General features: G+C 38.1%; 1 protein-coding gene across 2 annotated transcripts in view; it reads left to right on the forward strand.

The window, feature by feature from the left end:
• Window positions 1-22,899, forward strand: part of SNX29 (sorting nexin 29) — a 102,843-nt gene extending 79,944 nt beyond the window's left edge. The window contains exon 21 of one of the 2 annotated variants that reach the window (XM_079320707.1): window positions 22,863-22,899. In XM_079320707.1, the coding sequence (XP_079176833.1) occupies window positions 22,863-22,884 (22 nt within the window). In that variant the 3' untranslated portion in view covers window positions 22,885-22,899. Of the gene's footprint in view, window positions 1-14,612; window positions 18,369-22,862 lie in introns of those variants that run through there. The other variant, XM_079320705.1, reaches the window with a different exon arrangement.
• The last annotated feature ends 229 nt before the right edge of the window (window positions 22,900-23,128 follow it).

Consider the following 23,128-nt stretch of genomic DNA (forward strand, 5'->3'; position numbering starts at 1 on the left):
GTTCTAGTCTTTTAGAATATTCTTACTGTGTATAAAGGTTCAGCTCCATGTAGGATCTTGAGGTGAGAAGTCTGGTGCAATGAACATTCTGCATTCAGTGTTCATTCATGTACAGAGCAATGGAAATGCCTGGCAAGAGAAGATCCCTCTGCTTTGGTTGTGTGACCAGCTTGATGGGCATTCAGTGGACCTGTTCTCTGTGTGCTGGGACAAAACTGCCTCTCATCCTTTAATCCTCAGCTCTGTGAGCTTCTATTCTCTCCATTTCATACTCTGAATATATTTTTGTGAAGTATCTTCAGCATAATTCAGAATGATTTTTTTTTTTAATGGAAACTTGGAAATGCACAAGCAGTCATCTTCTATCTTCAAATTCATTGTCTGTGTACTTTAAAATCAGTTTTTGCTCATGTAAACGTTTAGTAGATTCTGAGGTAATTTATATGTTGATCCTCTCCATTCAGCAGTGTATGTACTCTACCCATCCTGAAACCCAGAATCTGGATTTCCTCAGTAGAAAAAAATTTCTCTGTGGAGTTCTAAAACTCTTCTGTCACTGTTCATTGGTATCAAGATACTGTTAGTGGATATATGAAATTATGAAATGTGCATGTGTGTGGCATATGCAAATACTCACAAAACTAAATCCAGGTGGCAATTTTAATACTTAAAATGCAGATATTTGTGATATTGTCTGTGCCAGTTTACTGTGCTAATTCTCCAGGCCTAAGGGATGAACTCTATGGAAGGATATAGGAAGGAGATCCACATGCCTTGGAGAGCCATCCCCAAGGGGACAGGGGACCCTCTTGGGCAGGGCACCTTGGGCTCATTGTGGTTTTGCTTTTTAGCTGTAGCTGTTCTCAGTCTGTACCAGCCTGCCCAGAGCCTCAGTCTGCTGGCAGCCCCAGTTCCCAGTCTGTCTGTGTGAGATTCACTCTCCCTGAAGGCTGGGGTGGGTGCTCTGTTCTGCAGCTCTGTGCTGGGTTAATGAGTTCTTTGTGCTGTGTTTGTCTCCAGAAGCAATGCCACACTGTTGTACCTAAATCTTGGAAAAAACAAATGTATGTTTGAATTCTCATACAAAATAATGAATCAAGAGTTGCAAAGCATAACCATGAAAACAGTCAAATACAAATCAATGTCTGTAGACTTGCTCTCCATTACCCTCCTAGTCTGCACCTGGTTACTGACAACTGTAAAACATTGACATCAAAATTTTCACATTTGAAAGAATTTGACATCTCTACAAGATTGATATAAACTTTCCCTAGTAAGCACATAGAATGTATTTCTACTTGAATAACTAAGAAACATAATGGGGCATTTTGTTTCTTACTCCCTTCAAATAATAGTAATTATCAAAGATTCAGATTATTTTATGTTCAGTAACAAGTATACATAATTTGTACAGGAAGCTACATCTAGTAGGTTTTCACTAGTACATCTAGTACATCTTTTTACTATCTTTGCAATTGTCTAGTTATTTCTTTTTACTATGTAAAGAAGTTTCTGATATGCTTGTTTGAGTATAATTATTTTTATAAAATTGTTTCAATGATACACCTAATTTAATGAAAAAAGAGTTTTATTTTCTATGTGCTATCCTACTTTTTTCTATTAAATGGAACTAGACATGTCAGGACAGTTTATTTCCTAGTTATCCTCTCTGTCTGTAACAATTTGCTCCATTATGATGCTGGAATAGACTTTTTCAGAGGAGGAGAGCACAGAGGAGTTTGCAATTCAGTCAGTCAATAGCTGAGAATGTGCTAAAATGCTGGAAGTGCAAGCAAGTGCAGATGCCTCTGTGTTCTTGCTGTCCTTGCTGTGTGAGTGTCTACCTTCCAGCATGTTGGAGCTCTCATACTTTGAACTACCAAAGCTGTGTCTTTTTGTCCCTTTTCAATCAAAGCTCCCAAAATTATTACAATGTTTTAAAATGGGCACTGAACTTTCAGTATAAAAAGCCCACAAACATACAGAATTATCTTGCATCCTAATGCATGTTTTTATGGAACATCCAGAGATGTTCCAACATCAAAGAGCACCAGACAGGCAAAAAAAAAAAAAAAATTCAAGTGAATATTTAATTTGGTGTGAAGGTAATGTTCTTCTCAGTATATTTTTTTAAGTTGCTGAGCAGGTGAGAGTACACTAAATTGCATCTATAGTGACTGCATAATAGGACATGTGGATTGAGCCATGGTTGTTCAGGTCTGGCTCAGATGCCTCACTGTGTCACATGCACACACCACAGATACCTCTGATGGAGGTGTATAATGTTGGTTTCACAAAATTTTCCCTTCTTGAGCCAATTTCCTGGCCTTACCCAAATCTACATGAGTTCCCTGTAATGAATTTGTGATTTACTTTTTGGCCTACTAAATTCTGCAAAACAGTTTGTAATATTTATTCTACAGCTGCACTTAAACTAGCTGATCTGTAATTGCTTGTTAAGTTTCTCTTTTTGGTGCTTATTTTAAGAAAATTGCCAGCTTTAGATATTCACACTCAAATCTCAGCATATGAAGGTTGCATAACAGCCAGTTCAGGAGATGTATTTTGGAGAACTTACAGGTAAGGGAAGGGAACCATCTGCAGGTCCCTGACAGAAAACAAGTTTCCAGCAGAAAGTGTTTTGAACACTGTTGATGTGAACATGTTGTTTTGTAAGAAGCCATCTGGTCAGTCAGAGCAATCTGTGTGCCAGTGCAGATGGATCTGGGAGCTGGGGGATCCAGAGCCCCCAGTTCCTTCTCCTGACAGGACTGCCCTGTGAGGATGTGCTGATCCACTGCATCCAGCCAGCCTGCATCCCACAGCTCAGCTCTTGGTGGGAATGGCACAGTGCTGGAAGGAGGAGAATTCCCCAAGCCCCATTCTCCATCAGCTGAAAGCAGGGTGCAGGTAGGTGGGATGGCAGGAGGGTTTGAAGCAGATGGGATGGTGAGCTTCCCTTATTGTTAAGTTCTTGTAGCCCACAACTCTTCTAGTGATGTTTTTGAAATTAGAATTTGAAATATACAACTGAAGAGGGAATTATTTCTTTAAATATATGTTCACAGAATGAATAGAAACTGATTAATGGAACTGAAAGAAACCAAACAAAACAATGCAGTATTTATCATATATATTGTATTTATAATATATTTAGAATTTGCATAGCATGCAACTGTGGCAGTTAAAGATGTTTTAAGCCATACTGTTCCCACAAAGAGTGAGGTTATTTCTACTCCTGATTTTCTCTGATTTGTTGAAAGGAATTTAGGGGCTTCTTACTCACTTTAGCCAGTCTGCTTGACAAAATATATAACTTAAACTACCCTAGTGTGGCCTGGGGGATGTGACCTGCACAAAACCCAGTCTGGAGATTTGTAAGTTTAATTCTCTACTTAGTAAAATCTTACATAGAGTCATGAAACAGATAGACACAGTTATAACAGATGACTCCTGGTACAAACCAGTTGCTGAAATTCAGAGTCTGTGTTCAAGAGAAAGACTTTAATTTGACATTTTCAGCTTGAATTCTATTAACAGAGTAAGCTTAATAGAGATACTTGCCAACAACACAGATCATAGAAAAATCACTTTTCTTCTATGAGTTTCTAGAATGTGGGAGAAGAACTCCCAGACCAGCATGTCTGCATTGGATGTACAAAGGCAGCACCTGCAGTGAGAACAGATTTAGGGGATTTCTTGTTTGGGAAGCAGGGTCTGAGTTCCATGGTCTACCAGCTTGGCTCTATCTCCTTCTGCTCAGGGCATAGAGCACTGCTCTCTCTTCAGTTCCTAAACACCCATTGTCATGTCACCAAACTGCCTTTCTGGCACTCTGTGAAATGGAAAATGGCATTTCCAAGGTACCTGGTGCACAAAAACTGAATGGCCCCCATAAGTCCCTGCCTGGTGACCATCCCAGTGGGCACTGCTGGGGTTTGCACCCTGCACATCAGGCTTTGTGCACAAGGAGCTGCTCTGCATTCAGCCAAGGCCTTTTTCATATTGGTGGTTCTCTGGGACATCTGCACACACTTTTGGCACAGGATGGCATTTGCAAACAGTTTTGGCATGGTGGATTTCTGTAATGCATTGTCAGAGATATTGCAAGCTGAGCTCTCAGACATGAGTTTATGATGTTTGCTCCAGATCCCCTGAAATGTCAATATCTCAGAGCAATTGCCCTTGAGAAATCTGTTATGCAGAGGAAAAATGGAGAATAATTACTGAAAATACACTGTTCTTTAAATCAGAATGAGTGTGTGCAAATGTATTCCCATATGTAAATTTTACATAATTGCTTGAACAGCAGAATTAGTGGAATAAATTTTTAAAAAATAATTTTCTAATGAAACAACATTTTTTCCTCCTCATCTAACTGTTAGATTTGGAGTTTTGCAAGAAAAACTATTCAGTAATGCTTATTTCACTGGGAATAAAACCAAAGATTAAGTTTAATTACTTTTCCACAGTGGAAGAGATTTTGAGGAATGAAAGAGGCTATGCTGAAGATGGAAAATAAACTTTATTCCTTTCTCTTAGCCTATAAAGCAGTAAGGCATACTCATGGAACTGTGGTTTAGAACAATCTGTCTATGCATCTTGTATTGCAGTCTTCCAGTGCTTATTCATACTTCTTTCTGTGCAACACTGACAGTAATGGATAAATGGATGCATCCATTCAAATACATAAAGCAAATTATCTTCATAAGGGAGGTATCTTTGTACTTGTGCATGTACTTGGCTTTAATCCAGACCATAACAAGCTTGTTTATGCCCAACTGCACAGTTTTTCAAAAGGAGGTGGGTTATTTCTTTTTCTCATTTGAACTTGTATTGAAAAACATTGCAGCAGCCATCAGTTTTTCCTGTGAAAACAGCAGGAATTAGCTACAGGCCATCACTGAAATTCAAAACATCCTACAGAAGCTTTGTTCCTTGGTTTTGCTTATCTGCCAGCTGTAAACATAATCCATTCAATTCTGTTTTATTATGGATCCTATTTTTGTGGTGTATTTTTAATGTTTGGTACTTGTGTGGTGGCAGCAGAGCCCATGAACAGTTGGCTGAAGTATCCTAGAATAACTTGATGTAATTATAGGTACTTGTCTATTAATAACAAAATATTCATAGTATGCAGCTTGCCTTCCCTGCCATAGCCCTTTACATCATTAACCAGTGAGTAAAGAAAGTGATTTTTTTGCTGGTTTTTTATTGCTTTAGACTGTTTTAGAGGTCTCCAGATACATCCTCTGTAGATACAAATGAGGACAAATGTCAGTTCAGAAATGCCAAGTGACCTGAACTCTTGAGGTCTGTGCAGAAATAACAGTGGCAGCTTCCTCAGCCAGTGCTGGTCCGTGTGCAGCAGCAGGGATGGCACAGATTTCCATCCTCTCACTGCTTCCACTCCTGTTCCTGCATGCCCAGGGACAACACCCAGCAAGAACTTTGCATATTTACAGCATCAGTCTGACATCAGGCTCTGCTGCTCTGGGAGGATGGAGCCAGAACAGCTGCACATTTCCTAATGCAGATCTGCCTTATAGCTAAACAGGCTTCTTTAGTTTACTCTTGCTCGAATAACCTGATTTTAACAGAAATTCCAGGAAGGATTTGTACTGGGATGGGTGGGATCACCATCTCCAAGAGAGGACCAAAGTAATTTTTCTTCAAATCTTCACATTAATTACACAGTGCTCTACAGTTTGATTACCAACAGCAGTATGAAGGTTTATTTTTAGACTGAGTTTTTAAAAGTGTAACACAATTACACTTAAGAATTTAGTAAAACTCATGATGTGTGGTAAAAAGAGACCTGCTAATTTTTGGGTCTGAAAGTTAGAAATATGGGCCTTGCAAACAGCAGAATCCATTCTTACTGTTCCATGTCTATCTGACTTCTGAAATCTTGTTTCTCAAATTTTATTCTTATCTTTAAGAACTCATAAATTAATTCTTTATGAGAGATTTAATTTATTAGTTTAATGCAATAAATCTGGTAAATCGTATATATACACTGAACAGTTCTAAATATCTGTTAGAAATCTTTCAGTAGAAGACTCCTACATAATAAAAGAGATAAATCCTAAGGCATCAGCTATTGAGAATAGCCAGGTATGACCAAAGGGAAAGAAAATGGTGTTGGTTTGCATTGTCAGGCAGACTGAATATTTTATCATATTTTTCCTGTTAGTGCTACAGCTGAGTCAAAATGCATCTAAATCCAGAAGGCTCCAAGAAAATCCATTGCTGAGCATTGCTGAGCACAGGGCAGGAATAAGGTGAAAAGGTTTCCTGTGCCTGTGGGGCTGTCCCTGCAGTGGGTTCCGTGTGTCACCTGGGCAGGGCACAAACAGCCTCTCCTGGCTGTGTTCAGCCAGCACAGCACACTGCAGGGGAGCTGTGGGCACACACTTCCCTCCTGGCTGCTGGGGCTCTGCTGCTGCTGGCAGAGCACAGTGACCCCAGCAAAGAGAAAATTCCACACAATCTCACAGCCTGGTACTGTGCACGTGCAAGTGTAATACTGACCAGTGACACAGGTGCTTCACTGAGCTTCTAAACCAGGGAAAGGGACTTACTATTTACTTCAAAGTTTACTTGGAGCCATGAAATGTTCTCTATCAAAGACTGTTCTTCCTAATAGCAACATCTTCATGTGGCCAAAAGCCACGAAACTCAAAGAAACAAGAAGGGGATTTCATAGGTAAATGAGGGCAGTGCCTGTATTGTCCTGCTGTGATCCTGTCATAGCTTCCTCCTGGGATAAAACCCTGGCCTCCAGAAGCAGATTCTTTGGGCAGCAGCAGCCATTCCCAGGCTTCTCCAGGAGCTGGAACTGAGAAGGTTCAGCAGCTCCCAGCTGCCAGGAATGTCATTCCAGCCTTGGAGCTACACTGCAGTGGCTGCCAGCAGTGGGACAGTCACGGCTGCTCACTGGTGTCTAAATTGATTCCTCTCTGATGTTGTGGCAAAGGAGCAAGCTTATTGCAAATCTGATTTATTTTTATTTCTAACTCTTTGGTGAAGTTCTGAATTACAGAGGGACCAAGATGATACACTTTTTAAAGGCTCTGAATCTGATGATACCTAGAGAGCTGACCCCAAATTTCAGGAGCTCCTGGCCAGCAATGCTCCATACATTGAACTCCCACAGGAGTCAGTAGCAAATTTTGCTGCCTGTTAACCTAATTTGGAGTCATAATGAAAAAAAGGGATGAGCTGCATTTATCACAGACCTTTTCATTTTACAGAGAAAATATTTAAAATATGATTAAACAGAAAATGTTATTTTGGTTGCTGATTACTGTGGTCGTTTTTTGCTGGCCAGCCTGATTCTTGTTTAGTTTCTGTCTAACCCATCAAGATTGTTGTATCCTAAGCTGGCTCCCATAGTCATTTACTAGGCAGTGTCATTCTTCCATGAGTTTCCTTTTCTGTCTTGGATTAAATGTAAACATTAGTCCCTATCTTCATTACCAAGAACAAAGTCAGCATTTCCCTTGTTATTCTGTTGATGGTACTCATTTATTTACATATTTCCCCATCTTGATTACTTTGTTTATTTAGAGAGTACAGATCTAATTCCACTATGTCAAGTCTCAACCCTCTCCTTGTGATTATGTTGCCAGGTGCAGATATGTACTATTTTCTATGGGCTTATCCAACTCAGTGGGAATTTCTTTTTTATCTTAGGAAAACGAAATAATAGGCTAAAAGGAAGAATAATTAAAAAGCTCCCAGGGGTTGAGATTCTGGCCTATATTTTTGAGGTTTTTAGGTCACGGTTCACTATTAGTATCAAGCTTTGGTTGGAATGCAATAATATGCCCTTAGTATTTAAAAAATAAAACTCTGAAAGAGTGATTGCTGTAGAGCAGTGTTCTTCATGTTATTGTTACCATCATCTTCCAGAAATGTTATGATTCCTGTTTTTATGTTTGTTAATTTTCTATATTAATGGCTGTTATTTTTAATGTGACATTGATTCAAATCTAAATCTGTACCTGAGAATGGTCACGTCAGCTCTCTCCTGCCTTTTGCACATGTTAATGTCGTGTAATCTTCATGAGAAATGATGATAACTTCAGAGAAGCAGCTGATACCTCTTGAGTGGATGGAGCAATTAAAACTGAAGCACTTCCTTGGAAAATCAAAACAACATGTTTTGATCACAACTTTTCTCTGTCGTTCCATTTGCTTCCGTGGTAATTTTAAAAGGAGGGGCTTGTCCTTAAAAATGAAAGAATGATTATAATTGTTTGTGCAGGTTTTTATGGTGGGCAATTTACTGCCAAAACCCAAAGCTAGGTTGCACTATTCCTTTGGAGACTATTGAAACTCACTGAAGCTGCACCTGTCAGGGCTTTGGGGCAGATATTCCTGCCTGTCTGAATTTGAATCAGAGTCAGGGAGCATGGAGGGAACAGAGCCCCTCAGCAGGGACAGCAGCAGCAGCTGGCCCCACCAGGGCCATTGCCCAGCTCAGAGCTGAAGCACCAGGAGCTGTTTGCCCCCAAGCCCATGGAAAAACAGGAGACTGGAAACTACTGCCCTTCCAAGCTGCTGGAATTAGGTGGTGTTGGAGGCTGAAAGTCTGACGTGGTAAAGGCAGAATTATGCACCAAGTTCTTCACTGCCATTAGCCTCAGTACATTAGTGAACTCAGGATCAGGTAAATGATAGGGATGAACAGATAGGAAGAAATACTTTAAACTTACAGATTTTCCTTCTCTGTGGTTCTGGCAAAATTAAGCAAATTGGGGGAGATGATAAATCTTTCTTTCTTTATTTCTTTTAAATTCCTTTTTCCTAGTGCTTGGCATGAAACATAATTATTTGCATTTTGTGTTCTGTATAAACTAGAGGTGGAGAGCTCAGGGGTGTTAATACTTAGCTCCTTCTACTGGCTTCACGTCTCCTGGTGTCTGAGAAGGCATTTGCTGTAAACTTTGTTGTTATGCCCAATGCCAATTGTATTGATTATGTGCTGTTTAAAAGCTAATTTGGTAATTAAAATTGTCTGCCTTCCATATCTAAATTGTTGTGTGCAAACAGTTTGTGAATATGGAGGAGGAAGTGCCTGGCTGGTTGCTGTAGTGCACTGCTGCTGCAGCACGTGGAAATTGCTACTTGCCAAACAGAAATGTTAGTTTATTTTCATGTATGTGATGCTTTGTGAATCCTAATGCAAGTCTTCTGTCTTCAGTTACCTGAATAGTTTAAAGAAAAAAGTATTCTAGCTGTCTGTGCTTTTCTTCAAGATAATTACTTACTGGCAGGAAAATCCAAATTCAGGTTTTCACTGAATGCTGTTCTTCTGAAAGCAAATCCAGCCTTTTGTTTTTACATAATCAACCTTAGATCTGAACCACTTGTTCATCCCCTCTGGCTGAGTGTGGGGGATGGTGCTGCTCACAGAGTCACCCCTGACAGGAGGAGAATGAGTAGAGCTGAATGCTGGTGATTTCCAGATGGAAATGGACGGAACAGCCAAACTTCTTGCCTTTCAACTAAGCACAGGAATACAAAAAAACCCAAATATATAAGTTATAAATAAATATAAATCTGTGTATAGTAGTTTCTGTCTTTCTAGTTAGCTCTGCAGGGTCATTTGTCAGTGCACAGTGTTCATGAATTCCATTGTTCTGTCTGGGGCATCACAAAACATGGAGAGTAACCATTCCCAGATGGAGAGGTCATTGTGCAGGGGAAAGCCAAGGAAAGAGAGTATTAAATAGAAGTATTGCTTAGATGGAAACTGATGAAAGGTCACCTTTGCAGGGTTCTGAGCATTTCCTGAGTGAGTATGTAACAGATATTATTCAGTTATAGAACTATTAGATACAGTAAAACCATCTTGTTATGCCAACTTCAAAATTAGGTTAGTGGGGGGAAATGTTGTGTCATCAATTATGTACAGTATCATGGTTTACAGAAGAATTCAAATAACAATGCAGATAATGACAAAAGTCTTCATGATGTTATGAAAACTGAATTGTAGCATGTGAGTGTTCAAGTCAGGATAATTTGAATGGCAACAAATGGAAACATGATTCTGTGTCATTATTTCACTGCAAGAAGAGAACGAATACGTCATGAAGGAGAAGTGTGTGTGTGGAGCTAGAAGGAGCTGTACATTAACCAAATGGTTGGACAGAGTATTAGAATTAATGATTTTCATTTCTTGAAATTTCATTTCAGATCTAATCTTGATGGGAAATGATTATTCAGTTTGTAACCTGACAACTTTGCTCTAATAGTGTCTTCAGGACTTTCAGTGTCGGAGTGTGCTGTAGAGGGATTCTCTTTCTACCTCTTCTGTTAATAACTGACTCTTTAAAAATCCTGATCAGACATTTGTTTTAATAAATGGAGATCACAGTTTCTCATTAATAATTATATTTAATTTCTACAGAATTGGGATTAGTGGCAGGAGATGTGTCTCCAATTATTTTTACACTTCACCAACTGGAAACAAGGATTTTACCCAGTTGACTGCAAAGCAGGAATTAAAACAATATGTGAAATAATTTGGTGAATTCAGAATCTTAGTTAATAATGTCACTAAATAGGTGTCATCTGATTTGAACTGGCAGAAGGTGCTGAGATATGTTGCATTGTCAAGTCAGAATTAGTTCTCAATTCTCAGGATCTCCTGATATGGTCTGGGCATTGCTTAACAGGGCCTTTTTTAGGATCTGCCTGCCTGAACACCACATTAAGTGTTGAGGTTATAACCAGAATTAGATTATGATAATGACTAACAAAGAATTAATAACACAAGAAGCTGGCAAGAGTCACCACATTTATCTGGCAGTGAATGTCTTTTTTCATGAGGTGTGTTTAATATAACTCAAGTAAAACTAGAATTATGAATGTCTCCAGAGAGGCATTTATGTGTGAGATAGATCTATAGATAGATACATGAAATGCCTGATCCTGAGCTTTGCTACACTCCCAAGATGTGCTTATTACTTCTGTTCTCTGATCTCTGGCTGATACAAAAGTATTTCCAATTGCAGATAGGTTATACTATTTTTATCAGAAACTTCTCCCTCTAATTTTATCCTGAAGAATAGACAATGAGATGGGAAATCAATTTCTTCATGTAAATGCTCACAAGAAAATACTGCAGTTCCATATACTGGCTGTGTAAAGAAAATCCCACAAAATACAGTTTACATTTGGATACAGGAAGAGCAATAAATCAAAGATTATGAATAAACCAGCAGCTGATGAAAAGGACCGGTTATTTTAAGCTATTTTCTATAGATGCACCTCAGGCAGAACTTGACACCAAGACAAAATCAATGAAACTGAGTCGTTTGCCAAACAAATGCTGGGCAGATCAATCAGGAATGCTTAAAAGCTAAACAATGACCCAGTGGGAAGGAGGAATTGATTGCCTCAGCAGTTGCTTTTTTCTTCAGAATGGGCCAAGGTGAGAATGTAGAAAAGAACTTGAGCCTTTAATAGGTGGACATTCCACTGCTGAACAGGGCAGTGCCTGGCAAGCTTCTCTGCCAGGCCTGGCCTGGATAATTGGAACCTGCTAAGGCTTCTGTGGCTCAGAAGGAATAGAATGAAAAGTAGAATGTTTATTAAAGCCAAACAGGTGCAGCTGGGACAGGTGAAGGCTTAGATCAATTGCAAACTTACCTCAGGAGCTTGGGGGGGCTGAACTGGGAGAGTTACTGCAGCACAGCTACTCCCTGGTTTAGATTTAGGTATTTTAAATTTGTATTTTAGTCTGATTTAAACAATCAACTAGGGGTGAACCCTAACTCAGCCCCCCCCCCAAGTAAACTAGGCACTATTTTTACTGAGTGTGATGAATGAGAGGATCTGCAAACCTTGTAGATAATGACTTTTTCTTCCTTTTCCATCCCAAATAAAAAGGTGGCAAAAGGACTTGTCTCAATTCCATCTTCATGTGCATTTGCCAGAAATACAGTCAGAATCATTTTAAGGTCTTCATGCCTCTGCCCAAGAGTTTGTGGAGTATTTGACCAGTTGAACTATCAGTACATTTAGAAAATGTCTTGTTTAGTGCCAGAGACTGTATAGATATCATTCAACCTCTAGGCCACAACTAAATTATTAAATTTAATAACAGGAGACAGAAGAGATGGGAGATGAATCTTTTCCACCTGTTTGATTACCATGTGTTTTGGGGGTTTGGTCATTTTGGTAAAAAAAGCCAGAGCTGAATCAGGCAAGTGAGATGGGTGCTTCTCCCATCAGGTTTGGAAAAAGGGAGGATGAAAAGAGACTGAAAGACTCTTAAATTTATGACTCTTCTTTATTACTTGAAGCTTCTTCCCTCATAGAACATCTGTTTCCATGGAAGTTGATCAATTCAATTTCAGCTCCAGTTTTCTTTTCAGGCTGGATGCATGAAGATGTAATTCCTCAGATATACATTGATTTCTGTAAACCTACATTAGATAATGATGTGTCTTAGATTGTCATTATAAAAATTAGCTAAGACATTTAAGATAAATTAAACTCTAATTTAGTTATTAGATATATCATGTTGTGGAGTAGCATCATTTAAATTAGCAGAATTACTTGCCATTTCTGTCCTTTGCTCACAGACATTGGTGTTCATGTAATTACCCTAAATGACCTGATTACCTCACCCTGCCTGGTAGGGCAGACTGAAATCAATTAATCTCTCTCCATTTTAGGGGAACTCCTTCTGCCCCTTTTGCCCTTTTCCCTCTGAGCAGTTGCTCCATTGGGCTGGCACTGATGTCGTTTTGGGGACATGCCAGCAGGAGGAGCTTGTGCATTAAAATGTGCTTTCCATAAAGCAATCACCAAATTACAATAATTGCACTCCACTCGTGCTCTCTGCTGCAAGGTAAACCACCTTGGACCTGCCAAGGGTTCCTGTGTGCCTCAGACAGCCAGTGGCCATTGTGCTGGTGAATTAACACACTTTAGATTCAGCCCAGTAAAGTGAACATTTAATTTTATTCCATTGTATATTTGATATTTAGATTATTTTGTGTTTACATGTTCTGAAAAATACATATCTTAAAATCACAACCCTCTGAAGTTAGTCACATGCTCTCTTTTACAAGCAGTACTTTATCAACACTGCATTGCTCAATTTTATAAATAGTATAAAAATTATGAGTAATAATATTCATGTTACTAAAAGAAATCCATGGTAATGAGCACAGCTGAAATTGGATTCACATGATCAGAATTCTCTACAGCAACTTAGATAGCATTGCTTAGTTTTAGAACAAGAAATCATAGGGCCACAGTTGGAAGTCCAGTTATCCATGGCTATCTAGAATTAACAACATAAGCTAAATGAAGTTTTAGACATTGTATTTAATGACAAGGAAAATAAGGAACTAAAGATCTAACCTGTTAATGTGGTTATTGAAGAAGAAGAGGATGTATGCCACAGGTATTTTATGTATTTTTTCACACAAAGGACTTCTTAGTTACCTTGGAAGACTCTTCCCTCTGTGGGGGTGGCTGTGTGTGCACTGTAGTTCTGCAGCCAGTGGCCAGGCAGGACAGCTGCCCTTTCCTGCAGAAGTGCTCTGCTGCCTGCAAGTGAATTTCTTAGTCAATCCCAGCACTAGTTAAAGGCTTTTGCTTTGCTAACATCTCTCCCATGTGCGTGCTCCAAATGCCTTGATGGGGCCTGATTGTGCCTGTGGCTCTGGCAGGGTCACTCTGCAGGAAAAGAAACTGCACAGAGAACTTTGGGGATTGTTTTCAAATATATCTGGGTTTGTTTAATATGGCCAGAAGTGCAGATGAGCAATTTCTCCTTTCTGGACTTGTTATGACATTCTGAAGATAAGTATTATAAGGTTGGGGTTTTTCACTTAAGAAAATAAGCTTGGCTTTGTATACTGTGTAATTTTATTGCTTAGCTGAGTTGCTAAATGCAAAACTTAGTTCTATTTATTGATCTGTGTGTAAGCAGTTTAATTAAAAACCATGTGGAGTCCTGTAAAAGAATGGCAAAAGTACAATGCTATCCCTTTATACTGTAGTTTTCCGAGGAGTCTATAGCCTGAATATCACCTAGGTAAGCTGGAATTTTCTGTTACTGCTTGTTTTTGAACATAATGTACTTCTCAGGGTCTTTTGCAAAAGACTCATTCATGTAAGACTGTAGTATGTTGTGGGTCAGGAGAGATGAAGAATCCAGGGATGTATTACCAATGTACTTCACCATGTAATGATACATCCATCCATGACTAGAGGATTGTTAATTGAGCACCATCCAAGCTCGTGTCTATTTTGCTTGTACTTTTGTCACTTCAAAATGCTTTTCCCACCATTTCTGAACTGCAACTCATAGAGATCCGCTTTTACCCTGTAACTTGCAATCTTCCATAAAGTATTGAAAGTTGTACTAGTTCTCATTTCTGAAAGAGCCCATTTTGTAATTCACACTTGAGACGGCAGCGGAAAGAATGCAGTTCCGCGGTGTCGAAGATGTGTGCTGTACTTCACAGTCATGTGCCAGGCTCTCATAACATCTGCTTTGTTCATGTTGGAAATAACTACCCAGCAATTTACATATAACAGAAATTAGCTGTTCTGTGTTTATTTTTTTGTCTCCCTAGTGATATCCCACCCTCTGGAGAAGCAGTGAGCAAAAGCAGCCGCTCGAAAGTGACCACCCGCTTCCCCAAACTGTCGCGCAGCCACCCAAGGGAGCCCCGGAGCCTGGAGCCTCAGAGTGGCGACCTCTGAGCCCCTCCTGATTGCCACCATGGCCAGCACACACGTCAAGTTGTTCTGTGATTCCTTCCTAGCCTATATTTATAATTTAAGCTCCTGAAGAGACTACAGCTGCATCAACTTAAATCCTGAAAAGAGACATTCATTACCAAGGGTCATATCCTGATTAACTACTTTGGAAGGCAGTAATCACTTTCTCAAAAGAATATGAGGGCTCTTCACCAGAGCTCAGCAAACTGATCCTTTGTTTTGTAAAGCTGCACTGCACAGATTCTCCTTTGTTCCTCTGAAGTCCTGTCACAATGAATTCCTTGTTTGTATTATGTTGTCCCTTTTTCCATGTACAGTTTTCTGTTCCAGAGAGACATGGGGTTCACGTTAAGACAATTTTTTTTTCCTTAGAAGAACCTTTATGCTTATCGCTACTTAATATGTCAGAAGGATGTGCTTAAAAGAACCTCAATAATTTATTACCTTTTGTAAATAGAAAGACTGGGTTGTTTTGTTTTTCTTATTGTAAACCTCTGACACACAAAGGTTTTTTAAAAACTTGACAATGTAGATGATGAGAAAAATTACAGGTGGAAAGATAGCTTTTGTACATTTCTAGTTAGATATTCTCAATAGCATTCATTTGTGGGAAGTAATTCTTTAAAATTGGAAAATGTAATAATTTTTTTAGTGAAATTTTAGTCTTCTGTAAGGCAGGTGCAATATTATTCATTTCTACAAACCATCACAAGGATATACAAAATTAGCATGGTACAAAACAGTGCTTTAAAGTCTTGGATTATATTTTGTTATTAATTTGTTGCTTATGTTACAGAACAGTCCATTATTAACAGGGCAGAGTGGAATTCTTAATCTGATTTTGTAAAACCCTTCACATGGTGATACTTAAAAATTGCCTGTAATGAAAGTGCCTGTTACCCATCACCTCTTATTGGAAAGTAATTTGTAATACTACAGCAGTTAAGAGTAACTAAAAAATTGTCAAGAATTATTACAAGTGATGGAAGTCCTGACATGGATTAACTGGAATCCAGTTCAGTATCCATTAGCTGCACTGCCGTAGGCAGTTAATTATGGTTTAGCTATCTTCTTCTCTTCATTAAGTTTAAGCAGTGTATGTTCAAATTTTCTATCAATTGTGTTCTGGTTTTCCTTTATGTAAGAACATCTTTCCTCTCAGAAGTTTCTTTGGATAACGTTACTTAAATTGATGTATCTTGTAATTTTATTATCCATTCATTATATTAAATTTTCACATCTTATTCTTCTGGAAAAAACAAGCTGATGATGAATAGCAGGCTTTGTACCTCAGTGCTTTACTAAAGTTCCAGCAAAGTGGAAGTTGTGTTCTGCAGTGCTGTGAGCAGTGAGTGTTGTTCAGGCAGGTCAGTGGTCAGTCATTTTCAGTGGCACCTCTCAGGTGAGCAGGGCTTTGTTACCCACAGTGAGAGGCACCAGCACTGCCTGAGCAGGAGCCCCATGTGCTGCATTCCCACCACTGAAATATGGAGCTTCTAGATTGCACTCAACTGCAAAATGTGGCAGAGAGGAGTAGGATTCACTCTCCAGGTCAGAAATATCAGTAGGGGAAATACCAGGAGGTAAAACCATGTCACAGAAATGAAACTGTATTTCCCAGTCACTAAGAGATCTCAGTTACCACACAGACAAAGAGAAAAGCCCGAGGGCCAGCCTGGGAGCTGGCTGCTGTGTGTTCATTAACAGATTAATTACTGTTGGTGTTTTGTGTTAGCTACAGTGAGACACTTACTTAAGAAGAAAGGAAAGTGAGTAGATTGGCAGTTAAGTAGCTTCTCCAAACTCTTCAGCCTGATGCACTGCTGATGGTTTAATTTGTCTTTGTTGGAAAGAAAAGTAGCTATAACGATGGTCCCACTTTGAAACAATTTTAACTCATTTTTCAGAAAGTGTAGATTTGGTTAGTAGAAATATGGCATATGTACTAACACTGAATTGCAAGTAAATTTGAAAGAAAACACAGTGTGGAAACCTTTGTGATGTATCTGTTACATGAAACTGTATTCATTTTCAAGAAATAATTCACATATTCAAGTACTTATTCAGCAAGCTGCAAATGGTAAGAAATTTCATTTACTGCAGACTGAATTTCTTCTTAGTTGTTTAAAAGGAATTTTTTATATCTGCATTTGACTCTTAAAATTATTTCATTCCTGATTATCTTGCTGCTTGTAATTTTTTACAGTATGTATGTAAATCATATAAAAATACTAAACTTGTTTACCGTGTACAAATTGCGCTTTGTTAACTTTAGCTGAATTGTGTATCAGCTGCTAAGATTACAGTCTGCAAACAATGTTCACTTGGTGATACAAGATACCATAATGGGTGCATTACTAATCCATTTAAAAGCTCAGCTGTGGTTTCTCTAAAATCCAGGAAATAATCAAACGAAAGCCTTTCTTCTCAAGGTGGCATTCCCACTTTGTAGCCCTGGTTGTGTTGAACGCTACAGAGGTACCTGCATGAGTGTCAGTAGGGCCTAGTGACAGGAATGCCCAAATTTGTACCATTTTTACCAAAAGACATTCTGAAAGGCCCTGTCCTAGAATCCTGTATCTGTTACAAATCCCACTTCTGTTCATTCACAGAGCCAGCAAAGCCTCTTGAAGAAGGTTGACCCGTTGCTATTAAGAATCCCAAGTAGTTGCATTTTTCATTTAAAGTACCTGTTAGTGTAACAAGCACTCTGCCAGTGGAATGATTCTATCTGCTCATCCTGTTGACCAAATTTCATGCAGTTACAAATTTTGTACAGCTCTAAACTTCCTTTGGCTGACTCACAGCTCCTAAACCCCCATCCGTGCTCAGTGGGCAGTTCACAATGAGCTGCTGGGCTCATTACTAACGAGTTACTAATTAATTCATTACTGCCCATTCCTGCTGGCACCAGTGGCCAGCGCTGTAATCCCAGGACACAGGACTTGGGCCAGGCTGGGCCCTGGAGCTGTTCCTGGCTGGTAGAACCAGCCTAGAGCAATTTGTGGTTTTGTTTGCATTTCATTCCTGCTATGGCTTTAGATCCAGGGCTTCTCCTCTGCATCCTTTAGTGAGTGTTCACAATAAACTGGAAAAAAGTGGCAACTTCTACTGCACTGCTGTTGTCTAGTCACCTCCACCATGAACCCTTCCCTAAGAAACAGAGCAGGCAGAGCTCTTCCAGCTTTTGCAGATGTCTCCATCAGTATTCGCAGATTGACTGTGGTTTTTCAGAATCTCATTTATTTAGAGATTCTCTCAATAATAGAGAATGCAATGTGTCGACTTGGCTTTTTGCAAATTAAATCTAAGTTCTCAATAATAATAATAATAATAATAATAATAAATCTCCAAGGTTTATATGAAGCAGGATATTGACATAGTTATAAAGGTTTAAATAGATATCTCCATTAAGTCACATATTCTTAGGAAGATAATAATTTCAAAGCCAGTCTTTTTAATGGAATTTATTGTAGATGTGCTAGTTGTAATCAAATTATACTACCTTACAGAATCTAGTGCAAGTCATAAACCATCGTGATTGAATTAATACAAGCATTTAGAGAAAGAACAGAATGGTATTAGAGATTACTGGCTCAAAATTGTGACCTATTGCTAATTTTTTTTTTTTTTTTTTTAACAGTCGTGATTTATTGTACAGAATTGTATCTGCATGGTAGCTATCAAATTAATTAATACAAACCCACTAACAATGGGGTTGGCTGACTCAGAGCAGCAAGCTAATAATAAATGAGACTTGGTGAACCCCCAGTGAACTAATGATACTTCTTCCAGGACATATTAATGTTTAAGAACCTGGTATTTTGTTACCAGAATGAGTAATTGATGCTTTTTGATATTGATGTAATTCTTCTTTCTTTCAAAGAATGCAGGGATCTCAGTTCTGCTAGCACTTCAAAGGTTCAAACTCCCCACCCCAAAACATTTTTCATCTAATGTCTTGGAATTCTGAGAACAGATAATATATACTGTGGATATAAATACAGTGACCTGCTTGAAATTACAAAGAGAAATCTGTGGAACAGCTGTTTAAAAGAAAAAAAACCAAAACTTTTTGACTAAATCCTGCTGCAATACACTCTTGCATATCTTGGAATCAGCCTTGGGCTCCTTGAACTGGAACTCTAAGATATATGAAAAGAAATCTGTTCCACACAAAACCTCATTTTTCTCCTTAGAAACAACAGTAATGCTTCTGAATTGGATCTTAAGTCACTTCTGGAAAAGTGATTAAACAATTCAAGAAAGGATTTCTCTCCTTCATTTTCTATAGGTTAGGGTATTTCAGTCAGCACCCTGCATCACATGGAATATTAACTTGACAATTATTTTGTAAGTTTGGTAGTTTCATAGCAATTGGTATTGAAATAAGCACTTTACTATAGGAAAATACCTATATGAAATACAAAATATATTTAAAAATATCAATTCACCTGCTTTGTGTTTCACATATTGAATGGAAGATAAACTACTTGTTCTACAGTGGTGTGACACTACATTTCATTTATTTCTCACTCTACACTAACTGTACTTTTAAGATCCGGTTACAGAGAACTTAGAATATTTACAAATTCCTTCTAAAAAAAAAATGAGAGCATACTTCTAATCAATATTAATGGTTTAGTTTTTTGTTCATAATGGCATGAATTTATTCTAGACAACAGCACTGAAATGTTAAGAAAGGAATGACTTCTCCAATTTACAAATTGCTGAAAATAACTGGACTTTTAAAAAATTCTGTTTTTTATCACATCAAAACAGAATTTATTGCACTTCCCTATAGGAAAACGAGTTCCTTTAACAAGATTTCACAAATTATCTCCATGCCACGACAGTAGTTAAACAGTGATAAGTGGGTTTTTTGAGTATTAATCATTTAAGACACTAAACATTATAAAAATGTAAATGTGGTTGAAAAGACAGTTCTGTATTTCAAAGGCTGTGCTTTTCTTCTTAGTTAACACAGATGAAGAACTCATTGTCTTGCATGTGGGACCAAACCTGTTGGCAACTGAAGAAGCTGAATTTCCCTTTTGACTTAGGGAGGGATTTTTTTGTTGTTGTTACTATTAAACTGTAGAAAAGATATTATTAATTAAACATATATATGTACAGTATTCACAAAAGTATTAATAAACTAATATTATTTTAACTTGCTATGCTAATGTTTACATAATAGAATTTTTGAGTAAATGTATATATATAAAATTTTATAAATAATTTCTTGAGTTTTTTTAATATCCTGTGGTAATTTTATTGTAACCAGGTTAAAATATGCTACTTTACCAAGAAGAAAATAAAAAATAAAAAATCGAAGTAAAGTGTTTATGCATTCTATTTGTCCCATTCAGCAGTTTTACAAAGAAGTAATTACTTCTTTGATTTATGTTCATTTTTTCAATGTGTTTCTAGAATGATGTATGTACGTAACTGACTTTGTTGTAATCTTATTTCTTCACATGAGAAGTAGTATTTATTGAAAGCCATCTTGAACATTTCAGTTTATAATCACGTTAGATAAATCATTCAAATGGGAAGGCAAACAACAGTCAGTGCCACATTTGTGGGGTTTGGTCTTTTTACATTCAGAATCCACATCTGAATGTTTTATTTCCTTTTATTGTGACAGGATATAGTTGGCAATTTCATATCCAGTTCATAACTGGATGCTTCCTTATCATGTGAAAAAGGAAGTTTTAAAAAGGAAGCATTACATGCATTTTATCAATTTCCACCAGACAAAGCTGTAGTTTAACAAAAATAAAGTGTTGGTAGATGGCTCATACTCACAGAATAACCTGCTGGTTAATTCAATTACAGTTCTCCAAGTCACTACATTATAGAGCAATCTAATTAGTTGAACAGTTCATGTTAAAAAAAGACAGACACTTACTGTAAAATTCACTGTGATCTTCATCTTTTAAAACCTGCAGCAGGTTAAGTGTCATTACAGAAGTTAGATGACAGAATTTTTAATTAGTCTTGACAGTCCTTAGGATTTTGTTTTTGCTTTTCATATCTCAGTTACTTAAGATCATAAAGCAAAATTATGCAATAAACTTTAAATTAACAGTTTCAGACAAAGGTTTTTTTTTTCCTTTTCTGCTTGAGGTACTAGAGCACAAATAGCCCCAGGCTGTGGATGGGGACTGCATGGACTCGAGATCTCCCTGCCCCAGGGGGGGAGTTTCAGCCCTGCAGAACAAGTGTCTGATCCTGGTGGGTGTCTCTTGGCCACTTGAGCTTCATTTCCTGCCCACCAGCACATCTGAGCCCTGGAGCCGCTTGGGAAGAGTAAAATCTGATCATTGGGCTGGAGAAGGCTGGGAAGGGTTTGTGCTGTAACCCTTCATGTGCTGATCCCACTGCCTTGTCCAGCTGCTGGGATGCTGCTGTTTAGTTGCCACCTCTAAAATCCTGGGAAGAACAAGGTCATTTGAAGGGTCTGCTGATCTTTCTGTGCAGCCAGGCAGAGCTTCAGGTTGTGTTTGGAAAATTGTAACAGCTTGGCATTTTTATGTGGACTTACAGAGTTTAAAGTTTTTCTATTCAGGAAAGGACCTGTAGAGGATTTACTGCTGTTTTACTTTTTTTTTTTCCTTCTCCCAAAAATTTTAAGGAAATAAGGAAAACGCTTTGTACAAACGATCTGTCAGAAGAAAGAGCAAAGATATTTTTAAGATAATGTTTAGAGTATGATTTTTGCTACTGCAGTTCAGTCTTTCTGAATGACCTTTTAAGTATTGTGAGTGAACTTACTGTATTCCCAAATTTAAAATAGATAGCTGACATTTTGATATATTGCAAGTCGTGCTTGATTTTGTTCTAGAAAATCATCATGCAGTTTGTGTGTGTGTGTGTGTGACGCCTATTTTCTGAATTATTCTTGCCATTTTTTGACCTGCACTGGGACAGCAGACTTTTATTATGTGAGATTTATACGAACCATGGTGATAACTTTTATTTCCAATTCAACAATATGCATGCCATTTCCAACATTTCTTAATTTCCCAGTATTTCAAAGATGCTCAGCAAGTGCATGTACCTTATCCCATACACTGTCATTGCTAAGTGTCTTTATTTTTAATGCCACCTTCTAGCCTTACTCATATGGACACAAGCAAGTGTATTTCTTAACTGTAAGACTAAATAAAAAAATAATGTCTTTTATATTTGAGCTGCTGAGCAGTTTGAAGGATCTGCTTTTCAGATCTGAGCTTTAGATACACACTAATGCTTTGTAGCATACAATTTAGCTACTCACTCAGCTTCATCTTGAAGCAGCTCAAATTCTCAGTGAGCTTTTGTCTAACACAGTGATGGAACACACAGTTCTTTGTGCACCCAAAGTGATACGTATGGCTTCAAGCAGTTAAAAACATGAGAGGTATTTTTGTAGTGGTACTTTAATTTCAAACAATGCAATAGATGTAATTGTCATTTTTGGAAACCATCTGGTTGATATTTTTCAATGGTGAAAAAAGAAAAGTATGAATTGGCAGATGAGATACATCAGTACCTCTGAGCTGTTATACTGTATTGGCAAGTACAAGGTATTTGGATGCTAGAAAAAAGGAAAATAAAAGAAAGCACATGTTCTGACCCATCAAGAAGCAACAGAAAAAGTGACTGAGGAATTCAATGTAGGAATACATTAAAATGTTTAAAATTGTACTACATCAAATTGCCACCATATGTTCCATAATGAGATAAAACAAAGTGGGTAATGGATCTGTTACTGAGTCTGTCAAGCCATGGGACCCTTTGGAAGTGTCAGTAATTAACAAATAACATCTGCTGTCAACTGCTGTACTTAATCAGCATGGGCAGGGCTCTCCTCCCTGCGTGACAGAGGGTACACTATGATAGTCTGCTTTTCCTTAGGGATTGAAAATGTCTTTGACCACACTGCTGTATGCAGAACTCCTGCTGAGATGTAATTAATGGGAAATCTGGATGTGCAGAAACAGCAGAACACAGCTAGATTGGCACTATCAGTATGGACTGAGAGCTTTGACTACCTTTGATAATTTTTCTGTCAGATAATTCCTGACGGCTGTAATGCTCTACTGTGTTTACAGATTGCACCTTCAGAGTGGCTGAGCAGCCTTTCAGATATGCAGAGAGACTAATGATAACCCAGTACCTCATTTAAAGATGCAGAACAGGTATGTTCTTGTTTTTGTTGATAACGGGGACATGAAAATGTGTTAAGGCTTGTTAATTGACTCCTTGGTTACAGAGAAACTGTCAAATGCAATGCACCTATGCACGTTGAGAATCACCACCAATAGATGGGAAATTAAAATATTCTGAAAGTCTCAAAAGAAGTGAGTTTCAAAACTTC

The sequence above is a fragment of the Erithacus rubecula genome (assembly GCF_903797595.1).
Source record: "Erithacus rubecula genome assembly, chromosome: 17".
Lineage (NCBI taxonomy): Eukaryota > Metazoa > Chordata > Aves > Passeriformes > Muscicapidae > Erithacus > Erithacus rubecula.